The following is a 21,941-nucleotide window of genomic DNA, read 5'->3' on the forward strand; positions in this document are numbered from 1 at the left end:
ATCTTACATAACTACATCATTACCCCTCCCTCCAAACTCCACATACCCCAGGCACAGCTGCTTCCCAGAAACAGGCACCTCTAGACTAAAATCTTATCACCAGCCATTACACCTATCATCTATGTGGGGACAAGGTCTGTTGATTACAGCTTCCCTGGGGCTGGGGTGCAGCTCAGGACATGAGTACCTGGGTTCGATCTCCAGGTCCCCAAGACTACAGCTCCTCTAATCTCCTTTCTGAAGCATTTCATTTCATTCTTAAATGTCTACTGACACGGAGGATGACCAAAATGTTCTTATTTAGCGTGAAGCAGCTAAGAATAGTGACTCACATCCGTGATCCCAGCACCCCAGAGGGGGCAGGAAGAGGGCCAAGGCGTTCAGAACCAGTCTAAGCTACGTAGTGAGTGCAAGGCCAGCTAGAGATACACAAGACCTAACCTCAAATAACGTGTGTGTGCGTGCGTGCGTGCGTGTGCGCGTGTGCGTGCGTGCGTGTGTGCGTGCGTGCGTGCGTGTGTGCGCGTGCGTGCGTGTGTGTGCGTGCGTGCGTGCGTGTGTGTGTGTGTGTGTGTGTGTGCGCGTGCGTGTGTGTGTGTGCGTGTGTGTGCGTGCGTGCGTGTGTGTGCTTGAGTGTCTGTCTGTGACAGAGACAATGTTCAGTGGTGAAGCCTTTCCCTCACCTATGTTGAGACCCTATTTCCTCTATTGGGAGGAAAAAAATCCTGGAGTGAAAGCCACACTACACTCATCACCAATGTCCTCAGCACTCAGCAGATGAAGTAGCCCAGTCTCTGGCTGGGATTTGTTTCACTCAGGAGATACATAGTAGCCCACAATCCCTGAGCATCGATCAACTAACATGGATGAAAAGTTAAAACTGTTTATTAAAATGTATAGACATTTTTCTTGTTACTTCACAAATAATCCAGCATAACAATTGTTTACACGGTTTACACTTAGGTTAGAGAGCATTCAAAGCACACAGGAAAACATGCCCAAAGTTACTCGTAAATGCTACACTTCTTAAGGGACCTGGACGTCTTAGACTTGGTACCCCTGTGAATGGGGAACACCAGGTCTTACTATATGCAGCCTAGCCTGGAACTTGCAGCAATTCTCCTGCCTCTGCTCTTGCAGTACTGGATTACTGGCATGGGTCCTCATACAGCTTCATTTTGAAGTATCTGGTGACTCTATAAGGCCTTTGTCTAACCTCAGCGTCCTCCTTAGAGGACAGTGTATCACTAGAAACAAATCTACCAGCACACCACACAAGCTTCCAGTCCCCAGTGCCATCCTGTCCTCTATTTCCTCTGCCATTTATCACATAGTTTAGTGATGGGAATGTGTGTGTGGGGTGTCTTAAAAGCTCACTAGGAAAATTCTGAATCTGGTTTCTACCACTTTATTTTAATTTAATTTTATTTTTTGGTTTTTCAAGACAAGGTTTCTCTGTGTAGCTCTGGTGCCTGTCCTGGATCTCACTCTGTAGACCAGGCTGGCCTTGAACTCACAGAGATCCGCCTGGCTCTGCCTCCTGAGTGCTGGGATAAAAAAGTATGTGCCACCACCGCCCAGCTGGTTTCTACCACTTGAAAAACCGGCTAGTATAATAAACTCCAACTTTAAAGGTAACTGAGTCCAAATTCTCTCATTTTAAGATTTAGACCATAAACAAAATGTTAAAAACAGACAGCTCAGAGGTGAAGCCTTTTAAGGACACGAGTTCAATTCCCAGGACCCGCATAGCAGAAGAGAATCAAATCTCAAATGTTGGTCCTCTGACATACTCAAGCCCCCACTCCCACACACAATAAACAAATAAAATGCAACCTTAAAATTTTTTAAAGAAAAATCACTGGGTTCAGTGACATGTCTTTAATCCCAGCACCTAGGAGGCAGAGGCAGGTGGATCTCTGAGTTTGAGGCCAGCCTGGGCTACACAGAGAAACTGTCTCAAAAAAAAAAAAAAAAAAAAAAGAAAGAAAGAAAGAAAGAAAGAAGAAGAAGAATCTAATATGATAAAACAGTGCTCTAACAGAAGCCTCTGGTGTGGACACTGCCAGTCCTAGCATCAGTTTTCTGAACAGGGAAGGTGACGGAAGCCAGCAGCACATCAAGAATTGCCACTGATGTTTGCCATCACCAATGTGTGCCACCAGCCACCCAGCAAGACTGCAAAGGGGTAGCACAGAAACACATCCTGTACACCAAGGTGCTCATGAAGCTGCTGTGGCCTTGGGCCAAGTAAGGAAAGAGAAAGGTCTAAGGGCATGTGGCGAGAGAGGCAAAGAAGCTGCCTTTGCTCCTCCCTGCCCCTTAAGTCAAAAGCCAGAGGGTTGAGAGGTTAGGAGCCCTGGCTGCTCATGCAGAGGACCCAGGTAGGGTTTCTAGCACCCACTCATGGCTCATAACTGCCTGTAACTTAAGTTCCAAGGCATCTGGTGTCCTCTCCTGCCCTCCATGAGCACCAGGTATATACATGGTGCATCATATATACATGCAGGCAAAACTTAATTTAAGAACATATTTAACAACAAAATTTTAAAATCTCATACACATTTAAAAAAAAAAAAAGACATTTAAAACAAATAAGGACTTTAAATGTATGGCACAATTTCCTTTAAAGTCTTCCCCTTCATCAAGCACTGTTTGCTACTCCTCCCTGTTATGCAAAGAAAAACCAGTCACATCAACTGCCCAACCATTCAATCCGCAAGCTCAGCTTTTGTAAAGTGGGTAGACTTGATTTTTGTTTTTGTTTTGTTTTTTGGGACAGTGTTTCACTATGTAGCTCTGACTATGCTGGAATTCAAATATGTGGACCAGGCTGGCTTCAAACTCACCGAGCTCTGTCTGCCCCTGCCTCAAGCACTGAGATTAGAGGTGTGTTTAAAGCACGCTAGATCCAAAAGTGAGAGAGGTAGATCAAAGATCTAAGAGCTCTGGGCTCATGACACACATGGCCTTGCAGGTCCTGTCAAGGGAACACAAATACCTGCTTTAAAACCAGTTTAAATGAGGGAAGGTGGTGTACCAGGACCAAGCAAAAGAGCAGGGGGACTGCCAAGTTTGAGGCTAGTTTGGGCAGACCCCATTTCAGAAACCAATAAAAAGGGGTTTATGGATACCAGTGCGTGGAGTCCAGCATCTGAGGCAGACATGCTATACTGCTGTGCTTTTTCTCCTTTAGAGCAACCAACACAAATATGCATGGTGGTGCAACCAGGAATCCCAGACTTGGGAAGCAAGGCAGGAGGATCAGCCTGCACTGCTAAGACCATCTCAGGAATGGTGGTTGTTGTTTTGGAGGGTGAGGGGGTGGGGAGATGGTTTCGTGAGTAAAGGTGCTTGTTGCCATACCTAATGACCTGTTTGGCCCTTGGGTCCCACATGGTGGCAACAGAACAAAGTTATTCTGCTGTCATTGTGTTCCCAAGCCCAAACACACAACAAACAAACAGGATGTTAAAACCCTAAAGTAAAAACCCAAACAACTTAGCACCTAAAGGAAGCCTCACAGAACACCAGCTACTCTGAAATATACAGTCTCCAATGCTTAGACAAGTATCTAGTTTCCCTAAAAGAAAGCAAGTATCCAAACAGCATGGCTGTGGTTCTGAGACAGGGTGGTGCTCACCTGAGGCGGAGTTCATCAGGGTCTGGGGCACCGCTGGGCTGGCAGGTGCAGGGACGTTCAGTTGCGAGAGCATGGCCTTCCGGGGGTCCTGCCATGTTGTTGTCTGATCAATGTGACTGAGACAAAGAAGAATGAGTCAGACCACTGTCCCCTAAGAATGGCTCTCCTCACCACACTGCCCCAACCCCGCGGACAGTCCTCCCCTGGAGCACTTCCGCGACACTTCCCCCTCTGAAATGTCTAAGTAAGCGATCTGAAAAGGTTACACCTGGAGTCTTAGGTGACAAGAAACCACAGCTAGTGCACAGTGTCACTTCTAATTAAAAGAGAAAGTGGTGTCTAAATCACCTAGGTGGGAATTGTGGCTAAAACTCAGGATTGGCCAAAAATGACAATTAACAACAGGCTTTTAGGACTCAAAATCTTTTTCAAATGTAAAACACAAAAGCAAAGCTTCCTATTAAGACATACACTCCAAAGCTAAAGCTGAGGGAGAAAAGTAACTGGGCACCAACAGCCGCCCCCACCCATGAAATGTGGTCAGCTGCCTTGTGTTCCTGGATACCAAGCGCAGCCTCCTGCCCCTTACACTGGGGGCCACAAGAAACCCTTCTGCTCCCTTCCTCTCGTGGAACGTGCCTCACCACAATAATGAACGCAGTAATAAATACACAGAAACTCGCAGCTGGAAAGGACAGTAACTTTCTATCTGGGGGACTAGATAGAGATCAAGCTCAGGAAGGCATGGTACCTGTCACCATTCCCGTGTTCACGCTGGTACAAGCACACAAGTTCTCTGGCCAGTTCCTGTTCTCCATGGGTACTGTAGCAACAGCACTCAGGTCAAGGCTATGAAACCTAAACTTGGTTCAAATTTTGCTCCCTCAGCCTCATAGAGAGGATGATTGAGTCCTCATCAGACTTGGGCTTACTTCACCTTCCAAATCCTGTACACAGACTTTATCCTCGGGCCAGTCACTGAATCTTTACCAAATTAGTACACTTTTCCCTTAAAAAAAAAAAAAAAAAGGTATTTCTATTTCTTGGTATGTGCTGTAAGCACTCTACCTCATGAGTTTTCCCCAAATCTTAGGAGAAGCTGATAAGGCACACCCTCCTCACTGCTGAGCTCAGGTGACACCAAGTCTTGTTTAAGACAGTGACAAGCTCGGTCATCCTCCTCAGGGAGGAACCTCTACCCGAGTCTCAGGCTTGCACTTCAGGACCCGTATCTTATAGGAGCATGTTTAGCTGTGCTTCATTTGTTTGTTTATTCCATTTAAACTGTGCTTCTTGAAGGCACCGTTCCCCAACTGCTCTACAAAGCCTGAAGTTTCTACTAATCTTAAAGATCAAGATGCCTCCTTATAGAAGCCTCCCTTGCAGAAAAACCAGGCCTGTATGGTTACAACCCCAGCGATGCGGACAGGGAGATGCCACACTAGCAGGAAGGTCTGTCCTCTGTATTTGGGGGAGGGGATAGGTGGACCTCTGAAGCTCACTGGCTACCAGTCCAGCCAATAGAAGACCAGGCTCAGTGAGAGCCTGACTCAAGATGAGAAGCAATGGAAGAAAATGCTCAACATCACGCTAGCCCCCATCCATGGAAAAGTGCACATGGGGCCTGGCTGTGGTGGTGCACGCCTTTAATCCCAGCACTCAGAAGGAAGGCAGAGGCAGGCAGATCTCTGAGAGTTTGTGGCCAGCCTGGTCTACAGAGCGAGATCCAGGACTACACAGAGAAACCCTATCTCAAAAGACAAAAACAAAAACAACCTCCCCCAAAACAAAGAGTGCACATGTGAACAAATACATTAACACACACTCACAAACACACAAAACCAAATCTCCAAATAGCCCTGCCAAAGACAATCTGGATTCTGTAGTGTAGGTAAGTTTTAGCAACCTGTTTCATCTTCAGAAAGGGTAAGTGGGAATTGGCTTATTTACTTCCCAGGGTTTTGAGAATTAAATCCACACTTAAACAACCAGAACCGTGGCTCCTACAAAAGGCCCTAGAGTCCGGCATGGTGCAGCCTGCCTTTAATACGCAGGGGAAGGGGGGGAAAACAGGCGGATCTTCGTAAGTTCAAGTCTATCCCAATCAACTTAGTAAGTACCAGGTCAGCCAGAACTACATATTAAGACCCTGTCTCAGAAAAACAACCAATTCCCACTCCAACTCAACCCCCCACCCAGAAAATTAATGAAAAAACAACAACAAACCCTCCAACAAACCAGCCCATAGCAGGCGATTCTTCCCCTCCTCCTCCAGCCACAGTAGGGAAAGTGGCTTCCAGTTTATTTATTTATTTTATTATAGTGATATTTTATTTGTACTGAAATGTGATTTTATTTGTATATTAATAAAGTTGCCTTGGGGTCAGAGCAAGCCATAGCAGAAGCTGGGCCGTGGTGGTGCACGCCTTTAATCCCAACACACAAAGCTAGGCAGGATCTGAGTTCAGAGTTCAAGGCCACATTAGAAACAGCCAGGCATGGTGACACACGCCTTTAATCCCAGAAATCCAGCCTACATTTTGTTTGTTTTTCAAGACAGGGTTTCTTTGTAGCTTTGGAGCCTGTCGACTAGCTCTGTAGACCAGGCTGGCCTTGAACTCACAGAGATCCACCTGCCTCTGCCTCCCGAGTGCTGGGATTACAGGCGTGCACCACCACCGCCCGGCCCAGTTTAAACACTGTTTCGTTCTTCTATTGCATGCACTAGGATGCAGAATCTCAGTGTGGTGACAGCTGCCTGTTTGTTAGTTGTGTGGGATAAAATGGGAGACTAAGTGGCTGAAAATTAGGTTTTACTAGCATAAGAAGACAAACATTTTCAAAAGCAGATTCTAGAAAGGGCCTTAGACATATAGTATTATAGTGATATTTTATTTGTATTGAAATGTGATTTTATTTGTATGTCAATAAAGTTGCCTTGAGGTCAGAGCAAGCCAGAGCAGAAGCCGAGCAGTAGTGGGGCACGCCCTTAATCCCAGCAATTGGGAGGCAGAGCTAGGCGGATCTCTGTGTGTTCAAGGACACAGCCAACATAGCAGACACAGGCCTTTAATTTCAATACCAACCATAGAAGACCTGGAGGTCTGTACAAACAGGCAGTGACGAGGAGGTCATGTGGCTGGGTTACAACCAATGAGGGAGGAGAACAGAAAGTCTTTAAATAGACAGGACGCACAGAAGTAGGTCTCTTGCGGAGAGGAGGAACCGCAGAAGCAGTGAAGGGTAAGGTTTTCTGCTTTGGCTCTGACCTCGTGGGTGGTTTTTAACTCTGCAACTGGCTCTGTGTTTCTTATTTAACAAGCAGGATACATCTACATAGTATCATTAGGTTTCACTTATAACAGCATCAATTACTAGTGCTGGTTCCAGCCTGCAACTGAGATGACATCTCGTTGGACCAGCAGGATGGCTCAGCAGATAATGATGTGTTTGATCCCTGGAACCCACTCACCAACCAGGTGGGAAAGAGAACAGCTTTCACAAATTCTTCCAACCTCCACATGCACACCATGGCATGGGCAACAGCCCCCCCCCCCATTTCTTTTTTAATAGGAAAGTGAGAAAATTTGCACTTAAATATAAGGTCAGTGAAGTGCCTAGTGAGAAATCAAGTGACCAGCCTGACTCTCATATTAAGAAAAGCTGATATTTAGCTGGGCATGATTTTAATCTCAGCACTTAGGAGGCAGAGGCAGGTCAATCCCTGAGTTCAAAGCCAGCCTGGTCTATACAGATTGAGTTCCAGGACACACAGAGAGACTCTGACTTTAGGAAAACAGCAAGAGTGTTTTAAATTGGGTGTGAAGACTGTTTGAATTTTGAGTTTTGTCTGTTGCCATTGGCAGCTCAGAAGACTCTAGTGGTGGAGCTAAAGAGGCAGCTGGGCCAGATTTCCTGCCCTTATCAAATCCATGCTTGTTGTAACAGTGTTATTTATAGTCACATGCTAGAGGCCATTCTCAAACCAGGGAAGCCTATGTGCTTAACTGCTCTAGGACAATGACACTGTTCAATCTAACCTTCTACAGCTCCAGTTCTGAGACCACAGGCATTCCTTTCTTATAAATCCAACACCTACCTTTTACAAGTCTCAAATGCTCAGAGACAAACATATGGCCTAATTCTTTGATAAGGACAAGACAATTTATACACTTTTCCTTTATGGTTAAGTTTTTCAAGATTGTCAGAAGTCCAAATCTGAGACTGGAGTTCAAAGTGTTGGGCTGTCAGTAAAGCCCAAAAGTGTGTATGTGACAGGTGATCTTCGGCTGCAATTGGCACAGCACTTTGTAACCTGACCTGAACGCAAGTTCCCTGCTCATGAACAGGAAACAAGTAACTAAGAGACCACAACGTACACGTTGCCTCAGGAGCTGCTAAAAGGGAGCTGTCCTGAGGAACAGCAAGGCTCAGGCCTAAGGTTATCTTCAGCCAAACAGTTTCCCTCAAAAGTTACATTCAACACCATGTTGGTCACAATGTGAAGCCATGGATACCACATCTCCCAAGTTCACAGCATGTATTTTTCTCTGATGATACAGAAAATGACAGAAGTCAGTATACACATGTGGAGAACGAAAGCCCACTGAGATTCGTGCGTGCCCAGGTCTTGTAGCCCTTCCTTAACTGTCACTGCCAGGAAAAAGAATCAAAAACCACAACACATAGCAGCTCCAAAAAAATCTAAGCTCTCCGACACTTCACCGCTGCCTCCCTGTAACGTGGAGAATTTGCTAGGGGTGGAGAGGATGGCCTGGTTCATAGAGCAGGCCAACCAGGTCAGCCTACCACTCCTGGAGACTCCAGGCCTAGGGTGTGGGGGTGTCAGAGTCAGGGGAGTCGGGTGTGGCATCTCCTGAAACTCCAGCACTCAGGAGGCTGAGGCAGGAGGGTTGTGATGAATTCAGTCATCCTGGGCTCCAAAATGAGATCCTGTTTCAAAAACTGAAGGGAGGGAGGGAGGAAAGGATTTTAAATAGTCTCCTAAATCATCTTATAGACATGCTGATTTACTTAAAAATGCCAAATTATAACCTCACTGCTTCAGTTTTAGTGTAGCTGATTAAATAGATAATCTTGAGCAAATGGTATTTAAATGCACAACGGATCAGGAAACAGTGACTTTGCTGTACAGATGAAAGGCAGTATCAATCTGATTTAAGGCCATCAGTGGGGAGGTGAGACTGTGAGGGCAGGAAGCAAATATGTTCAGTCCAGACTCAGACCTCGTCCTCATTCATGTGACTTGAATGAGCCTAAGGCCCTAGACTCAGGACCAGGAAGAAGACAGGCTTGGGCAGCCCATCCACTCTCATCAGCTCACTGTGGCCATACCACACCTGGTCAGTGCAACGGCAAACGAAGGGCCTTTTGGTGTCCCTGGCCCATCTCACTCAGGATCCCACCCAGATTTACACGTGCTAACAACACAAGCATGGCTGCAGCTACCCACAGGGTAAGACAGGACCAGTCTCCAAACACTCCCCAAAAGGCAGACTAAACACTACACAAGTAGGAAAATGGCAACTCACATGAACTATAGCTGACAACATCAGCCCCCACTAAACATAATAAAAGAATCTTAAAATAGTGTTTTCTTTAAAAATTTTAAATTATGTGTGTGAACTGACTTTCAGAGTCTGTTTTGTTCTCCCATCATGTGGGTTCCAGGAATCTCATCAGGCTGCCAGGGTCCTTTAACTACCAAGTCTCCACATACTTTCTTTAAAAAAAATATTTTATGTATATGAGTGTCTGCCTACATGTATGTGGAGAGATAGAGAGTGAGTGTGTGTGTGTGTGGACCTAAAAAAAAAGAATAAGGTCCCTGGAACTAGGCCACAGACATTTGTGAGTCACCATGAGGGTGATGGGAACCAAACACAGGTCCTCTGTAAGAATAGCTCTTGGGGCTGGAGAGATGGCTCAGAGGTTAAGAGCACTGCTTGCTTTTCCAAAGGTCCTGAGTTCAATTCCCAGCAACCACATGGTGGCTCACAACCATCTGTAATGAGATCTGGTGCCCTCTTCTGTGTACATAATAAATAAATAAATCTTTAAAAAAATAGCTCTTAACTGGCAAGCCTATCTTGCCAGCCCCCACATATAATATTTTCTTTCAATAACCATTGGACAACATTATAAAATGTCAATCTTCTAAAAAGATTATCTTCAACATCAATAAGGCGAACCTGGAGAGTGACCCCAAAACTTGAACGAATTAACTTTTTACCCATGCTACAGTTAAGGGGAGGTATGATGCAGGCCTGGCATGGTGGTTCACACCTATGATCCAGGCACCTGGGAGGTTAAGACAGATTGTCATAAGCTTGAGATCAGCTTGGCCTACATAGTGAATTCTATGACAGCCTGGCTATAGTACAAGACCCTGTCTCAGAAAACAAAAGATCTACTGCATACCAAATGAAGAGACATGGCTCCTGTACAGATACTAAGCAAAGTCATACTTGGTCTTAACTAAGTAGTGGGTGAACTGTTTTGTTTTGCTATTTCATTATTATCTATAACTTTGCTATTTTGAGAACTTTAAACTTAGGTAAGGCCTTCTGTGTTTCCACAAGCAGAGAGGAGAGGTAATGGGTGACTTGACTTGGTTGAGAAGTTGCCTCGCCCCTGGCAGGTCCAGCAGCTTCCTCTCCTGGTCCCTCATTCAGCAGCTGTGACAAAAATAGACACATCAAACAGGAACAGCAGCTCACCTCCATGGACGGCTTCCTGGCTGAAAGAGACAGTGTCTGTATCTGCATGTGCATTCACACCTGTGTGTGCAATTGTGTGAGTGGAGGCCAGAGACTGACATCCAACATCTTCCATCTCAGTCACCCTCCACTTTAGTTTTGGAGACAAAGTCTCACCAGCTTGGAGTTTGCTCATTTGGCTAGGTAGGCTGCCTAGGCAGAAGCCACAGAGATCCTCCTGTCTCTGCCTCGCCAGGGCTGGATGGATTGCAGACTCGGTTTTATTGCCTACACTCCAGGTGCTTCATTGACTGCGTTACAGTCCCTGCTTCTCCATGTTAAAAGCAATAAACGGTGCCTGCTGTCAACAGTGCTCTGCTGAGCTCACACTGAGTAACATGCCTTGCATTGTGTCCACCACACTGTTTCTTTTTAAGAAAATTAAGGCTGGCCTCTCATCCAAGCTAAGCAAGCTGTGTATCTTAAAATATTAGTGAACTTTCAACACTGAATTTTAAATACAGATTAAATGTCTCCTTTTTGTCTTGATATAAACTTTACACATTCATTAGAGAAGAGAAAAAAATCACTTTGTAGTTGACCAGAATCAAAACATTTGCTCAGGTAGAATACCAGAATTCTACTTAAAGTATAACTAAAACAAATCTGTGAGTGACCTTGACTGTTCTTCTCTGAGCCTTCAAGGTAATGACCACAGACCGCCACTACATTCTGAAGTATAGTAACCCTTCTTTCCAGGGGGCAAAATGAACCAAGTTCAACCTCTATAAGCAGGCTATTAATTTTCTTGTTTCTTCCTTTTGTTTATTTGTATGTATGTGTGTGTGTGTGTGTGTGTGTGTGTGTATGTACGTATGCATGCATGCATGTTGAGACAGGGTTTCTCTGTGTAGCCCTGGCTATCTGGCCTCAAACTCAGAGATCCATCTATCCTTCTGCCTCCTGGGTGCTGGGATCAATGGAGTGTGCCACTACCACCCAACTTATTTTCTTTTTTAATCTTAGATCAAGTAGCTAGAGAGATGGCTCAGTGGTTAAAAGTCCTTGTTGGCCTTGTAGAGGACCGGAATTAGGTTTTTAGCACCCCATCAAGAGGCTCACAATCACCTATAATTCCAGCTCCAGGGGATCTGACACCCTCTGCTGGCCTCTAAGGTCACCCACACACATGTAGCATATACTCAGAGACATACAAATAAAATTAAAAAATGTAAAAATAAATCAAGTGAAGTCATTGATTAGGTAGTAAAAACAGGACAGAACAGACATGTAACACTTCTCTTTTGTCTCCTTTTCCAGAGTTTCAGTTGACTGAAGTCAACCAGTACGAGCATGTCCTAGTGTGAGCATGATCAGTGATCTTCGTTTCCACCAGGCCAACGTAATAATCTCCAACCCTCAGTGGATATGCCTCATTATCCACTGCACCATATAATTCTGTGACTTCTGCACTTAACTTTACCTGTGGTTTAGTTTCTGCTGTTAGAAGAGGGACTGAGACAGCATGAATTTCTTTTCTCTTTCCTTACTGTCTCATAAAGTTTTAGTCTAAGAAAGCTGTATTTTTTTTCTCTCCTTATCCAGGTATAACCTAAACCTCAGAGTCCCTAATTCAGTAACAAAACCAGAAGAATTAAGGAATTACTGAGAGAAGACCAGATCATACAGTACGGTGCTGTCAGAATCTGGCCATCTAACCAGCCCATCTTAACTAACTCCATGCCTGCAAAGGACTACAACACACAGGCCCTGACTTGGAGTAGCCCAGCTAACACCCAGACAGCAGCCAGAGCGGAATGTGCATGGCACTGCCGTCTTACCCTGCCCACAGCTGCAGCATTAGTGCGGTCAGCCAGGAGCTGAGAAACAACAACTCACACAAAGACACTTCACCAGGTGTCGGTCAACTGTCAGTCTCGTGAAAGATGTTTCCATCTGAACTTGGTGGCACAGTAGGACATCCCTCACAGATGCAAGAGGAAGCCTCCCCAGTTGAAGACTTCTCAATGCTTGACACTGACTAGTAAATCTTGTTTCCCATCTGCTTTCTGAAATTATGGAGGGAAGTGCCTAGCAATTACACCAAGGTCTCTTCCCTTTACTCCTGGCCTGGTTGAAAGTTGTGCTCAATGACATCATCTGGCCTCAGGTAAGTGGATCATGATGGATGTTTTGCTGGCTGGGTGTTCTGAATCTTGCAGCCTAATCATCCCTCATTCTGTTAACGACAAAAATGAGTCTCATTGTAGCTGCTCACCACATGACAACAATGAGCAGAGATACAAAATGATGTCCCCAATCTCTTGCCCATCAGCTTTGTGTGATGACATGTTAAAATGGAGAAGCTGCAAGAGCAAGGCATCTGGACTGTGGATCACACCCCAAAGAGGCTGTCATTCCATTTAATCCCGCCTATGGGAATATAAAGTAAAAAAATGACGTGTGTTTAGATGATATCAATGCTATCGGTGCTTCCTGAAGAGTCCGAATCTTTCTGAACTCTTCATATACTGCACAGAGGAAGATAAGAGCTCAAAACATTCACAATGGGGCTAGTGGTACAGCCCAGGAGCAGAGGCCTCACACCCATTACAATGCCTGTCATGAAAGAACAGAATCCCATGTCTTCAAGGATCCAAATCAACTGCCAGCTTTGTGCATTGCTGGAATGCAAAACACTGCTGAGTAGACAGTTTCAAAGCTCCTCAAAACCAAACCAAACATAAAATTAGCACATGATTCAGCAATCCCACTATTAGATCACCTGAAAGAACTCACAGCAGGACTCAGGCTCTCCCAAATTCACGCTAAAGTGGCACTATTCACAGCAGCCCACGGGGAGACAACCTAAATGTCCACTAGCAAATGAACAACAAAACGTGGCCTACACAAACAATGGAAGGTGGCCAGGAACAAGGAGTGCGGCCAGAGAGAGGGTTCTTAGGGCAAGGGCACTGCTGTCAAGTCCATGGGTGGAAGGAGAGAGCTGACACCCATAAAATTGTCCTCCACACAGGGGCACACAAGCTCAAAGGTGTGTAAATCACATCAGCTTTATCTAGACCAGCCTTTTTTCCTTTCCTTTCGAGATAAGGTCTTACATTTAAGCCAGGCTAGCCTTGAACTTGAAGCAATCCTGCCTCAGTGCAAGAGCACACTTGGACATTTGCACACTCACTAACATACACACACACACCCCTAAATAAATAAACTTCACAAACACACACACACACACACACACACACACACACACACACACACACACCTAAATAAACTTTCAAAACTAAGTAAAAATTACAACACAATACGCAGAGGTGAACAATATATAGAATACCAGGATGAGACTAAGAAAGGTCACATTTGGTAGCCAGGCTGCGGTGGCACACGCCTTTAACCCAGCACTTACTTGGGAGGCAGAGGCAGGCAGATCGCTGAGTTCAAGGCCAGCCTAGTCTACAGAGCAAGCTCCAGGACAGCCAGGGCTGCATACAGAAACCCTGTGTCAGAAAAAAAATACCCCCCCAAAAAAACAAAAAACAATTCTCATTCAGATCTGCTCTATTCATGAGCTCTAGTGGGAGACAAATGGTGACCTTTTACTGGAGAGCTGTTGGGTAATGTCCAAAGTCTGTAATTCAAATAGCCTGAAAACACACAGCCAAGTGTTATCCATGAGCCACGAGATAAGGAATTATTTATTTGTTCTTTTCACCTCCCTGTGTTTTCTAGTCCCCACCCTCACATTAAAGCGCAGTTACTTGAACAATAAGAAACTACAACAGGCAGACAAATAAGTAAAGATACATCAGATGCTGGTGTAATACATGAGATACTACTGTATTAAAGAAACATTCTCAGGAGAGCTATGATATAAAATCCCAGGACTTGTGAGGCTGAAACACAAGGACTGCTTCAAGTTAAAGGCTAGCATGGTTTAACTGTGAGACCCCCCACCCCATCTCAAAAAAAGAAAAGGGCTGGTTTACATAAAGCTTGCAGACAAGTTGAAGGAGAGAATCAATTCTCAAAACTGTCTTCTGACTTCCTTGAACATGCATATGTATGTACACACACACACACACACACACACACACACACACACACACACACACACACACACAGTTTAAAAGCAAAACCAAACAAACAAACAAAAAAAAACAGGCCTAGCATGGTAGCACACACTTAGTAATCCCCCCATAATCTCAGAAGCATCCCTACACCCCCAGAAGCCAGTATGGGATAAATTAGTCCCTATTTCAAAAACAAAAGCAAATCAAACAAACCCACAGCACATAGCTCAATAACGATTCCAATGTTATATGACTACCCCAAACTTAAAACAAATACTAGGTATTATTAACACTCATAGGATCTTTAATCTGTCATTGAGTGTTTTGTTTTCCTTGGTTTTGGATTTTTGACACAGGATCTGACTTTGCAGATTTTCGTCTCCTGAATAGAGAGAGGGCTGTAACAGAAGCACACAACTTAGCTTCGAAATCAATACTCCTGGCTCTTCAAAGGCCTCTTGGAAGATGCTTACAGGCAAACCGAGACACGCTTGCAGGCAGAGCAGAGTCTAACCTCTTCAAGTCAACCCACAGCCCCGACTTCCACAAGCTCAGTACACTGCCCACCACTTAAAAGACTAATGCACTCAAAAGTCACTGGGCAGTGGTGGCACATGCCTTTAATCTCAGGAGCAGCCTTTAACTGGAGGCTAGACTAGGCTACAGACTGAGTTCCAGGATAGCCAGGGCTACATACAGAAATGCTATCTCAAAATAAATGAACAAACAAAAACAAAAAGCCATTCAAAATTCTGAAGTTTCAAATCAGAATAATTAAGAATAACCAGGAAGTTAATGATAAAAAATGGTTTATAGTAAATATTTATAAATATGTATATAAGACGATAGTGTGTGTGTGGAGGGGGGGGGGTTCCTCTTTTAAAAGAGTTTTTACTCCGTAGTCCCAAGATGATCTCAATCTCATGGCAATCCTCCTGCCTCAACCTCCTAAAGGTCAAGATTACAGGCATGAACCACCAAGCTTGGCAAGATTGAAATTTGGCATGAGAGTTCTTCAGTATTAAGTTACATAAAGAACCAACAGACAGACAGATGGTCATTTTTAAGGACAATTCAATGATATCATAAACGAATAGAAAAATAAAAAATGGCATATACAAAATATAATAAATAAATAAATAGGGAAAAAACCCACTTTCTTTAAAATTCTAATTTTAACACCAGGCAGGACCTCCTGTCCGGAAGTTGTTCTTGAGAAGCAAAGGTCCAAGTTTGGGAGGTAAATCCGGACATCTTGCTTGCTTCCTGTAGAAATCTGTACTGATCACAGCAAGTGAAGTTTAATCATTCCAATACCAGAAGAGACCTTTGAAAGACCACTTATCACACCTTACAAAGAAAGTTACCTGTGCTCTCTTCAGAGCATCAGACTGGCTGGGATCTGTGTATAAGCACGGCACGTGCCTGGTGGGGTGTTCTGTTTCACCACTGAATCATTTTGATTGAGACAAAAACGAGAAATTCAGCAAAAATCAAGAGCTTACGCTAATCAAGTATAAACTCTATTTTAGTAGTATATACTATGGCTCCAGACAGGCATCTAGGTTCCAGATTGTTGACTCTAAACCCTGTACATCAAGGCTCACTACCACAATAGTCAATCACAGAGCCTCAGCTTTTTGCAGTTCTGTCAGCCAGAGAGCAAGGACAGCAAAGCCCTCACCTGACAAGGTGTGTATTAGGTATGCCTTTCTATTCTGTTTGTGTCTTCCTGGTATTTGAGACAGGCCCTTCATGCCCAGCAAGGTTACCTAAGCAAATCACAACTAAGAAATACCCTAATTCCAGAGGTAAAATATCGAAGTTATACAAACTAGAGCTGAAGAAATGCTGTAAGAACAAACAGCAGCAACCAATGTGAATTGCCAGGTAAGATGTGCACACCTCTGGCCTCCACACCTCTCAAGTGCTGGCATTACAGGGCACGCCGTAAGTGTTAACTTCCAGGCTAGTCTAGATGACACAGCAAATCCTGAAGAACTTACAAATGTCTTCATCTGAAAGGAGATGGGGATGACACTCGAAATACACTGCATGAACTTCTGAGAGAATAAAAGTATTATTTATTTAGTGCCTTGTAGGTTACCTAAAGTTAGGTGCCTTACCCATCAGTCCCTTAAGTTTCAATTTCCTTCTCAGACTGTGGTTTTTAAGGCTCAAGTTTCTGAGCATGAGAGGCTGAGATGATGTTTATTATGCATTTTATTATGTGTTTTATCATTATGTTCATTATGTACGATTTCACCTACCAGTGATTTTGTTTGTTTGTTTTTTCGAGACAGGGTTTCTCTGTGTAGCTTTGCAGACCAGGCTGACCTTGAACTCACAGAGATCCACCTGCCTCTGCCTCCCAAGTGCTGGGATTAAAGGCGTGGGCCACCGCCGCCCGGCCCCCATGATGCTTCTTTCTGCTTTAAAAACTCATGTAGGGCCGGGTGGTGGTGGCACACGCCTTTAATCCCAGCACTTGGGAGGCAGAGGCAGGCGGATCTCTGTGAATTGGAGGCCAGCCTGGTCTACAGAGTGAGAAACCTTGTCTCAAAAAAACAAACTCACGTGGGCAAGGGACAGAGTTAAGTCACAGGCATCAGTGGCATCTCTAATGTGTTAAAGAACCCATTGGAGCCTCCTCTCCCTCGTCCATTTGAACACAGCAAGAGCACCATGTCCCAGAAACCCACTGCTGGAGAATGCACTGAGCCCTAACCACTGCAGCAAACAGCTATTCTTAGGAAGCAGCAGGGGTTGGTTCAGTCTCACATTTCAGGTATGAACTCCAGTTCCCAAGTCTTCTAATAGTTCAAGAGGCTGTAGGACTACCACATAGGCTGTAGGACTTCAAATCTAAATCATAATGCAGGAATAAAGTGGATAAGTTGGTGTGGTGTTTCATGCCTAAAGTCACAGCTTTCAGGAGACTGAGGCAGGAGAATCACTTGGGTTTGAAACTAGCCTGGCTTACAGAGTAAAATCCTGCCGACAAGAGAGAAGAGAAGAGAAGAGAGGAGAAGAGAGGAGATGAGAGAGGAGAGGAGGGGAGGGGAGAGGAGAGGGGAGGGGAGGAGAGGAGAGGACAGAAGAGAAGAGAAGAGAAAAGAAAAGAAAAGAAAAGAAAAGAAAAGAAAAGAAAAGAAAAGAAAAGAAAGGAAAGAAAAGAGCCAGGCAGTGGTGGCACACACCTTTAATCCCAGTACTCAGGAGGCAGAGCCAGATGGATCTCTGTGAGTTCAAGGCCAGCCTAAGCTACCAAGTGAGTTCCAGGAAAGGTGCAAAGCTACACAGGGAAACCCTGTCTCGAAAAACCAAAAAAAGAAAGAAAAGAAAAAAAACTAGACACATTAATCTTCCTTTTAAACAAAATCCCATGCTTAGAGACAGCTAAAGAGAGAGATGGTATATGTGTCTTGGCCAAAGGTAGGATAAATGAATTATATTGCGTAACTATACTGACACATGTTTTTAAATACAATCCTAGTCTAAAAAGGGTTTGGTTAATACCAGCCCTATTCAAAGTAAGCTTCTGATCTCTAAATATTTCTATTAAATAATTTCACTTTAAGCCAGAGTGGTGAACTAAAAATACAGGCAACATTTTTGCAGAAATGAGAGAGCCTATCAAGTGATTTCATGTAGACAGTCCACAAGCACACAACTCAGACAGGGAGGCACCAGGCGATTAGCAACCCTTTACAAAAATAGATAAATAATGCTGCAATGCACAAGCTGTCATCCAGAACGCTAGGCTGTATTCCTGAAAGTAGAAGGATATTCTGTACTTGATTGAAGAGGCACCAGAGTAAAATCATTTAAGGCTTCTCTTTTTAACAATCACACAAAAGTCAGATGGCAAGTTTCTTTAAGCAGAACTTTTTTCTCTACTTAAAATTACTGATTCCTTTACTAACATGGAAGACATTCCACATCAAGAGCATGACAAAACTTGAGCTAACCCTATACACAAACTGAGAAAGACTTGTAGGATTTCTATTATGTGCAGCTAAAATGTTGTGTTCAAAACTCGACAGAATTTCTTTTCATTTACAATGAGTTAAATAAACAGTGCTGATTGCGACTCTTGTCTGAAGTCTGCAGCTAGGAGTGACCTCATTATCATACTCACCAATAGCAGCAGATGCCCCTCTACAAATACCTCAACACCACACTTGTTTAAATGTCCTAACAGGGCTTTATGAGCAAGCCTCCCTTATCTGAATCAGGAATGGCGAAAGAAGCCATTCCTTTTGGTATCCGCTCCAGAGGCAGGACATTCCAACCAAGACAGCCCCTCCGCTCAGTTAGGTAAGTGCCTGCATCAAAAGCTTGAGGAGTGGAGTTCAGATCCGCAGCACCCATGTTCAAAAGGCCAGATGTGTTGAGCATATCTGTAACTCCAGTGCTGGGGCTGCAGAGATGCTATCCCCAGAGCTCCCTGGCTAGCTAGGGCATCAATGAGCGAGTTCCAGGTTCAGTGAGAGACAGAAGGTAGATGGAGCCGGCTGGCTGGCTGAGGGTTAAGAGAGTACTGCTTCTGCAGAGGACCAATGTCGGCAGTTCACATTGCCTCAACTCCTGCTTCAAACCCCACACAAACACACACATATGAAATTGTAATAAATGTCTGTTGCTGGACAACATGGCACAAGCTTTTACTCCTAGCACTCAGTAGGCAGAGGCAGATGGCTCTTTAGGAGTTCAAGGCCAGCCTAGTCCACAGAGAGACCCTTTCTCAGAAAAAACAAGAATGAAATACCCACAACTCAGTTCACTTCTTTTGGCAACACAAGCCGGAATGAGCCTTCATCACATTCTAACCGGTCTGGAGTTAGGTGGGGCGGCCGGAGAGCACAAGTCCTTGCGTTCAGCAGAGATGGCAGGGAAGTGACCAACCACATCACTGCTCTTCAGACAAAGCAGGATACCTATGCAATCTCCCTTTGTAACTCAGTCAGCCTTTAAAACTGAGTAATAAAGAACATTTATACAGCTCCTTGGAGATTGTATGGTACACTCATGCACAATCATAGATCTGTATAAAATAATAAAGGAAATGTTTATCTAGCAGGAGCAGCTGAAGCCTAGGGCAGGAAGAGGAGATGAGGTGAAGAGCTGTCTATACTCAGCTGAGGCTTCGAAAACTGTCAAATAGGCCTCTACCTACCCTTAGCCTGACCACTTTGACGACAGAAAAGAGCAGATAACAAGGACTTGCTGAACTCAAAGTATTTTCTGCTCACTGCACTACCACTTGATAAGTGAGTGCACCTATCAGGATCACTAGGGAGCCCTGGACCAGCAGTTAAAGGACATGCTAGGTGTCTTGGTTTAGTTTGGCAAGTATTTATGGTCACTTAAAACAGAATGTGAATGAGACCTATAGGAGACACTGAAGAGTTCTACTCCACTCTATAAAAAGTTGTTATACAGCAATTGACTCCAACTGCTCCCACGTTCCAGGTGGACACAGACCCAGAGAGGTGCACAACACTCCTGCAGGAACCACAAATCCCGCTGATCCACCAAAGCAGGGATACCACATGCAGCAGCACATTCATGGGTCTGCAGATCCGAAGGGCTCAGTATCCAACTACTGAACTCCTTATTAACCATGAGCATGTCATACATTTGAGTCAACATGGCATCCAATCATTACAGCCCGTAATGGGTTCAATAGTTCTAAGTTGTATTTGACAATTAAAATGCCCAAAATTAAAATGACGGCAGAGAACACATTTGAAAAGCTGACAGTGTAACTATGCCATGCTGACAGATGGATGGACAGCTCTTCTCTCAGGAGGGTATGAAGCCCTTCAGGGCTGTGACAGCCCCTCAGGCTAGAGAGGACACACAGAGAAAAAGAAACAGCCACAAGTTTAACTCTCAAGCTTTATTTATTTTTCTTTTTTTCTTTTCTTTTCTTTTTTTTTTCAAGACAGGGTTCCTCTGTGTAATTTTGTTGTCTGTCCTGGACTAGCTCTGTAGACCAGGCTGGCCTCGAACTCACAGAGATCCGCCTGCCTCTGCCTCCCGAGTGCTGGGATTAAAGGTGTGCACCACTACCTGGCTCTTTCTTTTTTTTAATAGTGTGAATAACGAGTGGTTGATGTGGAATTGTTTTCTTACTAGATGGGGCAAATCTTCTAATTAATGTTATTAGATTAACACAGTAGCATTTTATTTTATTTTATTTTTTAAGCCGCAGGCCCCCTCCTCCACCTTGACCACAAAGTAGCATTTTCATACCTATGTGTGGGACAAGTGTTTCTTGGAAGACTTGCATTCTCATCAGAACTACACTGCAGAAAAAAGGCTGGCTGTCTCCTCAGCTCACTGTTTCCTCCACTCATGCAGTTACATCACAGTAGAGAAATGCTTACAAGAAAACCCCTCCTATCACCGTTACTGAGTTCTCTGCTTTAGGATAGATGCATTTATGCATTTAAAAGTGCACTTTATTTTAGCCAGGCATATTGTACATGCCTTCAACCTCAGCACTAAGGAGATTATAGTTGGTTTTTGTTTGTTTTTTACACTTTGCCATCCAGCTCCTAAATACACGGAGACTTATTCTTATGTATGCCCGGCCTTAGCTTGGCTTGTTTCTAGCCAGCTTTTTAAAATTATTCTGTTTCTCTTTAACTACAATTTGCCTCTGAGCATTTTGCTTTTCTTTTTTACTTTTATTTCTTACTTTCTTTTTCCTTCTTACTCCATGGCTGGCTGTGTGGCTGGCCCCTGGTATCCTCCTCTTTTCTTGCTCCTCGCTCTCTTTCCTAGATTTCTCTACCTATTTATTCTCTCTGTATGCCATGCCTGCCAATTTTTCTCTCCTGCCTAGCTACTGGCTGTTCAGCTCTTTATTAGACCAATCAGGTGTTTGAGACAGGCAAAGTAACCCAGTTTTACAAAGTTAAACAAATGCAACACAAAAGAACGCAACACATCTTTGCATCATTAAGTAAATATTCCACAGCATAAACCAATGCAACACATCTTCAACTAATATCCCAGAACAGAGGCAGAGACAGTTGGCTCTCTGGAGTCTGAGAACAGGCTGTTGTCTACACATGTTTTAGGCCACCCAGGTCTGTAAGTGAGAACCCAACTCAGGAAAGAGTTCTATATACTTTAAACAAAAGCACTGTAAACTCAACATCATCAGAAAATAAGCCCTTGGTTTGATATGTATATAGAAATATGGGAACTGATGGGAAGTTTGCATTGACTTTCCCAGCATTTTTAGAGTTGGCAAAGTTCAGTGTTGTACCTCTTGATCCTAATTTTACAAAGGAAACTAGTGCTCTGGGGTTAGGACAGAGGATCAACCTGCCTCTCACATCATTAAACATCCATCACAGGCTAGATGCCATACTATGTGCTAGAAGGCTCCTGTTTTGGATTGTTGAGCTACCTTTTTATGGAGCAGATATTCTCACTCTTTTTTTTCTTGACTCTGCTCTTTCTTTTCTA

General features: G+C 44.1%; 1 protein-coding gene across 8 annotated transcripts in view; it reads right to left on the reverse strand.

The window, feature by feature from the left end:
• Yap1 (Yes1 associated transcriptional regulator) overlaps positions 1 to 21,941 on the reverse strand; it is an 86,625-nt gene that overhangs the window by 45,297 nt on the left and 19,387 nt on the right. For all 8 annotated transcript variants that reach the window (XM_036192403.1, XM_036192405.1, XM_036192401.1 and 5 more), the window contains exon 3: positions 3,644 to 3,759. In XM_036192403.1, coding sequence (XP_036048296.1) covers positions 3,644 to 3,759 — 116 coding nt within the window. The remainder of the gene's footprint in view (positions 1 to 3,643; positions 3,760 to 21,941) is intronic.

The sequence above is a fragment of the Onychomys torridus genome, chromosome 7 (genome assembly GCF_903995425.1).
Source record: "Onychomys torridus chromosome 7, mOncTor1.1, whole genome shotgun sequence".
NCBI classification, from domain to species: domain Eukaryota; kingdom Metazoa; phylum Chordata; class Mammalia; order Rodentia; family Cricetidae; genus Onychomys; species Onychomys torridus.